Source organism: Anopheles maculipalpis, chromosome X (genome assembly GCF_943734695.1).
Source record: "Anopheles maculipalpis chromosome X, idAnoMacuDA_375_x, whole genome shotgun sequence".
Taxonomy (NCBI): domain Eukaryota; kingdom Metazoa; phylum Arthropoda; class Insecta; order Diptera; family Culicidae; genus Anopheles; species Anopheles maculipalpis.
The window spans coordinates 14,271,046-14,283,894 of record NC_064870.1 but is presented as its reverse complement, the minus strand read 5'-3'; the positions used below and the strand labels follow the sequence as shown (position 1 = coordinate 14,283,894).

The window sequence follows — 12,849 nt, the reverse complement described above, 5'->3', positions numbered from 1 at the left end:
ATAATTAATGTAATAATAGCTCAGGGCAACTCAAATTCTTCCATAACGTATCAATAGGCAGATATAAAAGCACACAGACATAATCTCACCCGCATACACAACCCGATTCAGATACCGAACAATATCCCAATACATAAAAAAAAAAAACACTCATACCCTCAACACACACCAGCAAGAAGAGAAAGAAAGAGATAGAAAGAGATAGAAAGAAAGACAGAGAGAAGAGAGATAGGTCTGTTTTTTAGGACCCGATAGCAATCACGCAAACACACAGAAGAATTTATCTCGTGGGTAGATTGGGGCCCACAAACAATCAAGTACGAGTGTGTTTGTGCGTCCCTGCGAAGAAAGAGAATGTGTAAGAAATGGTGCGCGCCGAGCGAGAAGTTAGGATTAATAGCGAAAATGAAACATATAGTAGTAAATAGTGTTACAACTTTTGCACATCCGTATGCATTTAGACATTACGGTGGAAATACTGATCAATTCTACAGAACGTACAAATTAAATACATTGAGAAGGAAATAAGTATGCGAAAAGGGTTGAAAAATGGATTTGCTAACTACTGAATAGCAATATACAAGCAGCGCTGCTCCCTGATAATAGTAGTAGTGGTAGTAGTAGGAGTAGTAGTAGTAGGAGTAGGAATAGTAGTAGTGTATATGTAGTGCCTGAAAGGTATTCAACTACCAACGGGCAGGATGCATAAAATTGAGAAGAGAGAGAGTGATAGAGAGCGAGAGAGAGAGAAAGAGGAAGGTAGAGACAGAGAACCACACATATTATAGGCGATAGATGAACACCTGATACAGAAATCACTGTGACAAACAACCAAGCAACAAAAGAACAAAGAACCAGAAGATTTGCTCCGGACTGCCCTTCTACTTTTCTGGTCCAGATTACGACCACCACCACACGCACACACACACACTAACACCATCTCGCGACTTTTTTAAGTAGCCGTGCGCAACATCGATCGGGCTACAGCGTAGTAACACGCACAGCGACACCTTAGTAGATGTGGTAGAATCCTCACACACATACTCCTTCCCATTCGCAACCGAAACTCCCTTCCAAATACACGCAGACACACGCACACTTTATACACACACACACACACCATCTTGTTGCTAAGAAGGACAAGGATGGTAATGTTCTTTAATAAATAGGAGTAAAACACTTGAAGATGCGAAAAAGAGGGAGAGAGAGAGAGAGTGAGCAAAAAAAAAAAAAGATAGCGAGAGAGGCATAAATAGATATCAAATAGAAAAAAAGGAAGAAAACCATAATACAACGCTGAGCGATTCTTTTTGTTTTCTTGTTTTTATTCGTCGTTTTCGTTACACAATAGAATCAAATATACAACTATATACGACTTCCGTTGAACGATATACACACACGCGCATATATTTATATTTAAATAACATATATGTATGTGTATATTTATGTATAAAAAATATATATATACATATATACATCTACACATTTGAAAACAAATATATACATATACAATGCCCAGAAACAGGAAACAGGTTTAAAAACCATAATATACATGGTAAATACAATACAATTACAAAACAATAGTAATACAAACATACAATAGTACTGGTGAAATCTTGAATTTATCATTACGGATGGATTATCACGTTTCTTATTAATTACATTGTTCGTTTGTTTCAAATGCCTGGTGTCAAACTATTTAATAAATGAGGCTGATCTGTTGAATGGTCCTGAACGGTAGCAGCAGATCTCCCCACCCCTATTATTGCCCCGGTTTTTCCATCCCTTTTCCTACACCCGATCAACCCCATCCTTTAGCCATGATGAATCACTAATCAAATAATGGTAGTAGCATTGATGGTAGAAAAGGGTGTGTGAAAGATAGAAAGAGATTTAGAGAGAACGGAAAAAGAAAAGAGGAAAGTAAAACATGAAAGGAAAAATGGGAAGAAGAAAAAGAATCAATATCAACCAACCAAGTGTGTGTGTGTGTGTGTGTGTGTGTGTGTGTGTGTGTGTGTGTGTTCAATCGACAAGGCATAATGTTTGGGAAGTAAGCTGTATACACACACAACCATTACAAATAAACAAAAAAAAACCCAAAACCAATGATGGAATGGTTAAAATATATAGTGAATTAAAGAGCAAATTGTGTGAAACAAGCACGCTTGGAGAAAAAGCAAGGAAAAAGAGAAGGAAAGAGAAGGTAAAGAAATAAAAACACAGGAAAAGTAGCGCATAACTAAAAATATAGAAGCGTGAAAGAAAGAGAGAAGACACACAGAGCGGATTAACACGGAACACAAATAAATCTTACTGTATAACATGTGCAGTAAAACAAACACACATGTAAAATACAGCAAAATAGTAGTCGGTAGTAATGGATAGGCGAAACCACGGATACACGAAGAAATCGAGACCGAATGTGCGGGAAAGAGTAAACCTATTATTAAATATGAAGCAAAACAAATATAAATATTATTATATAAAGCAAAACAAAAAACAAGAGAAGAAGTAACAATTGCGCCGTGTAGCAGTAGTAACATGGACGATCGCGTGTGTGCAGGGTTACGCGAGCTGGAATACAATTTATTCAGTTAAGCGCGACGGACGAGTAAATGAAATAAAGAAAAATAAAACGAGATAGGTTTTTTTTTTGTGTTTCCAATGTATTTTTTCAGCATCTTTTTTTCTTCTTTCTATCGTTTCTACTTTGTTTTGTGATATGTTATCCTTCATGTTTTATTGGTCTTTGTATTGTATTCGTTACACTACATCTTTCAGCAGCTTCTTTGTTTATGTTTGATGTTTTTCGGTTTTCTATCTGTTCTCTTCTGTGAATGTTTTCCATTCTTTCAATCATTTTCATTCAACCTTTAGTCCTAAACACACAACGTTTATTTGTTTTCCTTTAAATATTGTACTGAAGTACCGGTAAGATCCGTGACCTGAACCGAATACGACTGTATATCAAGGAGATGGAGGGAGTTTAAGTATGTAAAAAACACACTCACACACACACACACACACTCACCATAGCCCATACACACACACTAAAACATACCAGCAGCAGCAATAAACAATAAACAGAACGAAATGAATAATTTGAGTGCCAAGCTTTAACTAAATAAAACGACAAAACGTAATATTTAAATACGTTCACAATACAACCAGCAAAAAACAGTACCCAGGACGGGTACACACACACACACAAACACATATACACGTACATACACAAACACGTTCACTTCGCAACTTTTACAATGAAAGCCGTGTGGTGTCGTGTTTTTTTTTCATGAAGTTTTGCTGTTTGTTCTTTGTTTGTTTCAATTTGTTGTTTAAGGATTGATTTTCAACATACGATAGTTTACGTATGGGCGTGTATAAAGTAACTAGCATTAACTTATAGTTGCTTAGCAATGCTAGCATCACCTTACACAAACACACATACACACACACACACACACACACACACACACACACACACACACACACACACACACACACACACACACACTGTAGTGCCTGTTCTGGAATAAACAAAAAATCGTATATACACATATATATATACATATATTCATGCATATTTATTTATTTAAATATTTATATATTTATGCATGTATAAATGATGTACATTTATATGTGTGTACATGTATACATATGTTTATAAATAATATACAGCAAAAACAAAACCAATACCAATTATATCTTCTTGCAAAATGATAAACAAACTAAAAAAAAAGACAAAAGAAGAAAACGCAAAAACTCGAAAAAGTGCAGAACAAAATAAAACAAACACATTAACTTTAATAAATAAATAAAAGAAAAACAAGCATACCACATCTAGAGAGCCGATACTATGAATAAGCCATGTTTATAACGACCCGTGAAACGATTCGTTTTCCGTTTTTTTTTTTTCTAAACTTTGTGCGTGTGATAGAGTGGATGAGAGAGAACAGAAAAGAGAACGAGAGAAAGAGTAGGCATTAGGATGATGAAAACGGAAAGAAGATGGCCGGATATAGCAGGTAAACTGCGCTCACACTAGCATGGCTAGTAGAGACACGGAACGGAACCGGGTAATAGGGTTGGTAGTGAACGTGCAGCATCTTTGTTTTAGCCATAGTGAGAGTAAGTACAGAGAGCACGAGAGAATAATAAAGAGAGAGGTTCGGTGAACTACAGCTCCAGTTTAGGTCATCCGTTTATTGATGCGCTACAGAGAACAAATGAGATAGAGAGAGAGAGAGAGAGAGAGAGAGAGAGAGAGAAAGAAAGTGCGAGTGGAATGACAGATATATTTCGCACATCAGCTACTAATTAGTGTAAGTAAAGCACACCAAACTTCTTCCATTGCTCCACGATAGAGGGCGCTACACGATTTGCTGATCGTACTAATTACGGTTGAAATTGCGTCATTGTAGTAATGCAATTAACGATATTGTTTAATTACAAGTGCTGGCGAGCGTAGCTGATAAGAGATACAAGCTCACTGGAAGAGAGCAAGAGAGAGAGAGAGAGAGAGAGAGAGAGATGGATGCTACACATAACAATGCCATACAGTTTACATACAGTTGTACTCTATTTACGATGCAGACGATTAAATTAAATGAGAGGAGGGGCGGGGGAGGGGTAATAAGGAAAAGATGGGTTAAGAAGACTTGGGGGAGGGGGAGGGGGGTGTTGAGTGGGGAATAAAAGGGCAATAGAACCAGATTGATTTTGTTAGACACTTTTTACAGCAGTTAAGAAACAGTTACAATATATTATCGATACTAGCCAGACAATGTTATACAAAACGTGTCCTTCAAACCAATTAAACGATATACAATAGCAACAACAACAACAAAAACACGGGAGCCTTTAGTTTTTTACCTGATATAGAGAGAAGCAACTATAATACAAAGCAACACACAAACACACACATACACACACAAATTCCTGGGACAGGAAAAGTCAGCAACTCAACTAACAAGTAGACGGAGTTCCCTTATCCTCACCAAAAACCCACCTCTTTTTAAGCGTCATACGCTCCTTCCAAAGACTCCTACACACACACACACAGATAGAACCCACAACAGACAAATTTGTCTCTTGTGTGCCGTTACATGCGTCTTTGTGAGCGGATGTAGAACATTACAAACAATAGTACCGAAAGGAAACAAGAAACCTCAAATAACAACGTTATCAAGCCATACACACACACACACACACACATATACCCACAGATATAACAGCAACAGTTAACCTCCACATGCATCTCGAGTCCCGGACAAGGAGAGCGTGATTAAGCAAAACGCATAACCTCAATTTCACACTAGTTTGAATGCAATATCGACAGATGCCAGCTCCTGCTCTTACAGGTTTACACTAGGTACTACTACCTACCTCCCTGTCTGCTCAAACCCATACACACACTTACAAACACACACACACACAGAAATGCATAAAGGTGTGCTCTGAAGATTCCGTAGACGGTGTCAAAATTGTCGCAAACTTTAACCCCTTTTAGGTGTTTTGGATGTTTACTTATGTTAAATTTTTCTTATTTCAAATTTTTGTCTTTTTTTTTTCATTACCTTTGACATAAATGCACACACACCCACACATGCAACAACAAAACCCCAATACAAAAGCTGCCCACCCCCTAGAAAAGCAATAAAGACTCGTAAAAGTACGTGTGGGGGCCGATTTTGGAAGAAAATCTAAAAAAAAAGTAACTTTATGGCAAAACAACTATAAAACACACATACACACAAGATTCACTAGAGCGTACATATGTTAAGAATTGAGAAAGAAGAAAAACAAACAACTAAATTAATCTAAAAAAAAATACACGCGCTGCTACCTTTTAGGAAGAGAATGCAAGAAAACACACATACAAAAGCACATGCATGCGCGGGGCACCATTTATAGGCAGGGGCGGCTCACTCAAATTGCTAGACAAATAAATTAAACACGCGATAAATTGTAGCAAAAAGAAATAGTAAGAAACACAAAAAAACAAGGTTAATACACAGAGAACGCTTTAAATTTAAAACATTTAAGAAAATTTAATTGCATTCAAAAACTATATATAAAGCACACACACACACACACACTCATACCCACACACACACACATTTGATAGCGCGAACCATCGTAAAGCACAAAATTATATGTAAAAAGTGGAAAAGAAAGAACAAACAAGCACACGTTGCGGCAAAATATATTATCAATTACATAAGCGCGGACCCAAGTAACAAAATTTTCGGCGAGTGTGTGTGATATAGTGGTTTCTCACCCCGCCGGGACGAAACTCCTAAAGAGCTGCAAACAAGAGGAAACAAGAGGCTGCTTGTTGTTTTCCTTCCGTTTTCAGTTCAAACGGTGCTTCAGTATAAACACAAACAACTTCTACACACTAGATTACACATAAGAAGCGATGCGGATGCGTTTTTGTGATTGTGTGGGTCTCTAAAATAAAGTAAAGCAGATCAAGCGAATACACACAGCGATAGCGACAGCAAGGGCACTGGGGGGGAAGCGAGCAAGGAACGTGACACATGATCAACTGACGATCGCTTATATGAAAAGAGAACAAAGGGATAAAAGGGAGAGAGGAAAAGCGAGAGAAAGAGAGAGAGAGAGAGAGAGAGAGAGAGAGAGAGAGACAGAGCGATAGAGAAGCTTCGTAAAAAAAAAAGGTAAGACGCAAGCCCCGTGGGGATACTTGCACCAGCACCGGAGGAAGGTGGGTGAATGAAATGTTTTGATAAAAAAATGAAGAAAAACAAAAATACTAAAATAAAGGGAATGATCAATGAGAGCAACAAATTGAAAATGCATATCATAGGTGTAAAAAAAGCAGCAAATAACAAAAGAAACAAAACCACATACACACACACACACAATCACACAAATACAACTCCCGATACAGTAGTACAGTTATCAACAGAAGGTAAAAAGAAAAGAAACAAAAAAAACATGAAGAGTTAGTACCCGGGTGGACGGAATCATATAAAATTAAACACTGGAAAAGTGAAAAAAGTAATGAAAAAGCACGTATAAGTATCAGGAGCTTCAGAATTTTGCAAGATAAAAAATAATGGGATAAAGATAAGAGCCCGGGAGAGGGGAAGAGGGAAAGAGAAAGCTTAAAGTGACCTCTTAAAGCTGCAGGAAGCAAATGATTTGAGTGACTACACGTACACAAACACAGACACTATTACACAAGCAAAAAAAAAAAGCAAACAAAATAAATAAGTATGCAATTCCAACTTCAATTAGACGGTAGATGACGTGGTACGGAGAAAGGATAATGCAAATGTATGAGAGTGTACTAAAGAGAAAAGAGCAAAAAAGGCAGACACAAGCACACACCCACACAAACACACTGTATGTGTGCTGGGGGAACGTCCGTGTACACGGCACAGCTCGTGCGAGTGAAGCGTTTGAGATGGTATTCAAATTGTGAGCTAAAACACTAAGACTACCGCACAGAGAAGAATGGAAACGGCAGGAGAAAAAAAGAGAGTTAAACAGAAGAAAAGTAATAAGTAAAGCAAAGCGTGAAGAAGAAGCTCCGATAAAATACTACAGCACAGTGAAGCAGGAAGAGAAAGCGGAAGAAAAGCTTAACAGAGAGCGAAAGAGTGAATGTGTGGGTGAGCGAAAGGGCAAGAGAAGAAAAAAAAACACATAAATCACAAAAAAAGAAAGTGAAAAATAAATAAAAACAAAAAACTGAAATGCAACAGCTTCGGTTATGCAAAAGTGAAAATTATTTCTAGATGACAGTGACGGTGATTGATATTTATGTTTTGTTGCTGTGCTTGTGATATTGGCTTAATTGGTTCTTTTTCATTTCATTTGTTATTTTTATTTTATTTGAGTATGACGGCTCTCCGCCATATTGCCTATTTATGTCATGTTGTCTGTGTTCTTTTTATAGTTTTTATTTTTTAATTTCTTGGTTTCCAAATTTATGATGCAAACTAAAAATACTAATCGCTCTTACAATTTCTTTCTCCTTCCTATGTGCCCCCTTTACTCTCTCTGTCTCTTCCAGACACTCGGACGCTTCCTGGTGGGACAAAGTGGATATCCCCGGTCGGGCATCAAATCAGCTCCACCTGCCGGCATAATTGGTTTCCCAGGAGCTGCGGTCGGTGCAATACCGTTCGTATTTCCCTTTGCTCCGCTCGGGCTCGGCCTGTTCGATACCGATCCGCAGCGGCTTCTGTCAATGCTACACCATCAGTCAGCCCTAGCCGAGGAAGCATTACGCTACCGTAGCCTTCTGTTCGGTTCCGGAGCCGTACCTGGTGACGCTGGGCCCGGATCGCCAACGGCAACCTCATCCCACGCTCCACTGCAGGACGATTGTAAGGAGCCGCTAAATCTGCACGCTACAACCACAACTACAACAAGCACTACGAACACCGGTCATACTTACGACCTTCAAGAGAAGGGCTCCAAGCTGATGAGTGGCGTCGCGTCACCGAAGGTTGCAATGACAATGATACGTGTGCGCGATGGACTCACCAAGGAAGGCTTCCGCAATGGTGGTGGCGAGGACCTGCTGCTCCGCAAACCACCACCACCCCCTCCAACACCGGTGGCAGGCACCAACAGTTCATTCGCACCGTCCTCGTCCGCCACCTCGTCTACCTGCGACGATGCACTGTCACTGTTTCATGACGTGCATCAGCTTAGCGGTGGCTCGCCATCACCGGCCGCATCTGCCGGCACACCGACACCGGCCACCGACACCAAGTGTCACATCTGTATGGCCAACTTTCCGTCCGTGTGGCTGCTCGAGCAACACTCCGCCCTGCAGCATCCCCATCTGACGATCCACGACGATAAGCCGTACCTGTGCGGACTCTGTGGACAGAAGAGCCGGTACGCGTGCTGTCGCTATCGTACCGTGCTGGCCAAACATCACCGGGCCGAGCCGGGTGGACGTAGTCGTGTGCCGGCCGACAAACTGTTCACGTGCGATGTTTGCGGCATGCAGTTTCGGTATCTGAAGTCATTCAAGAAGCACCGTCTCAACCATGCCCTCGAGCGGCTCCACGGCAAGAAAGGGTCGGGAGGTGTTGGCACGACGACGGCTGACAGTGAACCGGCCGTATCCAGCACGAACGAGGGTAGCGATGGTGTTGCCGCGGCCAGCAGTGCAATGGTAGCTGATCTGCGCAGTTTGACTGCCTGCACGGATGCAGACGGGGAGCATCTGGTCGTAGATGGTGTTGGTCAGGAAAAGATTCTGACTGCGGGTGGCAGTGAGATAGCCATGGCTGGCAGTACGGTAACCGGTGGGGAAGAGCAGGATGACACGGTGTCCGATTCGGCACTGAACAATCAGCCGGCGACAGTAGCAGATTCTGGTGGACCTTCGATGGGAGCAGGAGAAGACACACAGCAGAAGATAAGCAGCAGCAGTAATAGCGCTTCCAGCACAACGAGAAGCGCACCGAACTGTCACAGCAACGGTATTTCGACGAACCTGTGCACTAATGGCGGCGCTAATGGCAGCTGTCAAGCAAACAGTAGCACAGGCGCCCGTATCGTACAGTCACCGATGGAGGCTGCCAACGAGGCACTGCTGACGGGCGAACTGAAACGCTACCAGGCAGCATCGGTGGCGGCGGTCGCAGCAGCCGCCCATCACCATGCGTCCGTCGTGCGCTCGATGGAGGCAGAGTCCAGCAGTGCCCATGCAACCGGCGGCAACAGCACTAGCGGTGGTGGTGGCAGCAGTAGCGGCGGTAGTGGTTGCAGCAGTGGAGGTGTCCTACAGCACGGTCTTCCACCGTCCTCCGGCACCTCAGCCGGTCCGAACTCACTCAGCCACACACTTAACAGTCTCATCAATGCGGAAACGATACCACACCATCGGCTGCTTGGGCTCGACCCCCAGGAAGCTTCCATACTGAACTTTCTGCGCGTGGATGCCGCCGAAAAGCAGCGCGATCGGCGCTTCGCCTGCCCGTTCTGTGGTAAGTGTGTGCGGTCGAAGGAAAACCTGAAGCTGCACGTCCGCAAACACACCGGCGAGCGGCCGTTCGTGTGTCTGTTCTGTGGACGCGCGTTCGGCGGCAAATCTGACCTGACGCGCCACCTGCGCATCCACACCGGCGAGCGGCCATACCACTGCGAGGCATGCGGCAAGTGTTTCGCCCGGGCCGACTACCTCTCGAAGCATCTGACCACGCACGTGCATCAGCTGTCACCGCGTCCGTGAGAGGAGGGCCGGCGGAGGCGTCCGCGCATGTCGGTCCTCTGTCGGAAGTGAGGCGAGCGTCACCGTGGGCGAGATCTCTCGTCCTGGTGGACCAAAAACCTACCGAAACCGTACCGAAACTTACCTATATGAGGCGGGAGATGCGGACTCACTGCTCCATCCGGGATGCGTTCAGCGAGACCAGCACCTCTCGTTCGTGCAACGCAAAGCAATACCAGTCTACAACTAATTCTCCCCCATTATACTAGCGATCACATTAGTCCTAGCGAGAGAAAAAAGAGAGAGAGAGAGAGAGAGAGAGAGAGAGAGAGATACGCATGAATAGCAGACTGTGGTATCAATAATCCGCCACTAAAAGACTAAAAGACATTAGTGCACAGTCCGAGAAGTACTACGTACGCAACCAGACATTTAAGGCTAGCTGTACTCTTGTAGCTGCAACTTTCGTCTATTATCGTTGTTGTACGTGAACACTTTACCGTATATTACATATATGAGCAAGCACACATACACCAACAACGACACAAATGAAACATTAGCTTGTACTCCGTGTAGAGTGCCAGCCAGCAAGATACACAATCACGCACCGGCCACATACACACAACAAACACGGTTCAAAGTGGAACAAATTTACCTCAGGCAAGCGCACATTATTCGGATTCCTGCCTCGGTCGGGATCTATCCAACTACACACATAATGCAACCATCGGCCGATAGCATCCGTCCGTCATCTTACCGGGACGGAGTACCGTGACTTCGGATGTCAGAACAGTTAGAGAGTGAAGGAACGAGAGAGAGAAAGAGTGGTAAGAAGGTGTTTTAGTAGTGATTGCAACTACTATAGCGCCTAGAGATACGATGCTGTTACCAGCAAACAGCAAGAGGCAGAGCCGACTTTTGTGTTCGTTTCTCTGCCCGTCTTGTTTTAGCAGCTGCCAGACCGAACGGGTTAACCAATGTGTTGGACGACACGAAACGAAAACGAAGGTACGACAGACAGACAGATCTCCTGCAAGTAAGTCCCCAATTAATTATCTGTGATTTTACGTCATAACTAAACTCTGGTGCACAATCTTGGAAGCTGGTGTAGCGCGAGAACGGAGACGAAATATTTGGTTAGGAAGGGAAAACTGGATGTGTTTATCGTAGGTTAGTACACATACACTAAACCACTAACTGGATTAACTATGGCGTCCATTGTACAGAGAAAGTTACTAACACACGTGAGGCATACACTCAAACAAACACATACACACACACAGACACACCACACATATGCATCAAACACACTAGTGTAATAGCTCGGGTTTTAGGTTGATTGTGTTCTGATTTTTTGGGAATGGTACAGGGAAATCCAAATGATAGGTGGTAGCGGTTCAACTTTAGAGATTAGCTCAAGTGAATATGAAATACTCGACCACTGATATAGAAATCCCCAATGCATTAGTCGAATCAGCAAAAAAATGATATAGCAGCGCGTGCAATTGATATGGCAAATTAAATTTGACAGATGGGTTAAATGCTGGATGTGTATATTAGCCGGTTGGAAAGTTGAAAACTGTAAACAAGCTTTTTTACATTTTACGTAGTTTGTGCACGCGTGAAAATCATAGTTTTATTGTAATAAAATACAAAGTACTTGATGTTTAGCATTAAATGACAAAAAAATAGCTTAAATACATGCTAAAATTAAAATCCAAGATTTGAAACAGTGCGTATACAGAAATTCGTCCAAAAACCGTTCAGTCGTTAGGTACAAAAATTATTTTTTGCTACCCAAACGTATGATTTTACGAATTTTATGTCTTCTTCTTGACTTAACGGTCATGCCCTCTAATGGCCTGGCATGCCTCTAAGGTCATGCCGGCCATCGAAATGGCTTTCTAGACTGCCATTACCACGTAGTTGGTTAGTTAATCCTCACTACGGGGGAACGGTCCGGATGGGATTTGAACCCCAGTCCTTCCGTTTGAAGACTGGCGGCGCTGCCGCCTATACCACCGGGCCGCGAATTTTATGTATTGCGAGTATTATCAAAATAGCATAACGTGTGTTACTTTTTGATGCTGGCAATCATAAAACATAAATGTAAAAAAGCTTGTTTACTGTTTCCAACTCTCCAACCGGCTAATATACACATCCAGTATTTAACCCACCTGTGGAGTTTCATTTTCTATATCAATTGCCCGCGCTGCCATATCTATTTTTGCTGATTCGACTAATGTAGTGGGGATTTCTAAAAGGTCCAGTATTTCATATTCACTTGTGCTATTCTCTGAAGTTGGCTCGCCGCACCCTATTATTTGCATTTCCCTGTATATCTGTGTTTTTACGTTGTACGCGACTGTTACGGCCCTGTCAACGGAAGACATTTGTAGTAGTTTGTAGTGTCACGAGGGTGTCCAGCCGAGATGAGCGTGCTCGCGTTTGGCCATTCTTGGCAAGGGCTTTGCAATCGTTTTAGTGAACTAGAGTATATATACACATACACACACACGAGGAATGTATTTTTTAACGCAGTTGCAGTAGGTAATAGACAGAGAAGAGGAAGGAAGAGGGGAAAGCTGGTCGGCTGTAGGGCAAGGTATACCGGTACACACTAGACAAATGAGACATGA

The 12,849-nt window shown here is 42.4% G+C and overlaps 1 protein-coding gene across 2 annotated transcripts in view; it reads left to right on the top strand.

The window, feature by feature from the left end:
• The window catches only part of LOC126562378 (mucin-19), a 138,443-nt gene extending 128,163 nt beyond the window's left edge, over positions 1-10,280 (top strand). For both annotated transcript variants that reach the window (XM_050218987.1, XM_050218911.1), the window contains exon 8: positions 8,051-10,280. In XM_050218987.1, the coding sequence (XP_050074944.1) occupies positions 8,051-10,231 (2,181 nt within the window). In that variant the 3' untranslated portion in view covers positions 10,232-10,280. The remainder of the gene's footprint in view (positions 1-8,050) is intronic.
• The last annotated feature ends 2,569 nt before the right edge of the window (positions 10,281-12,849 follow it).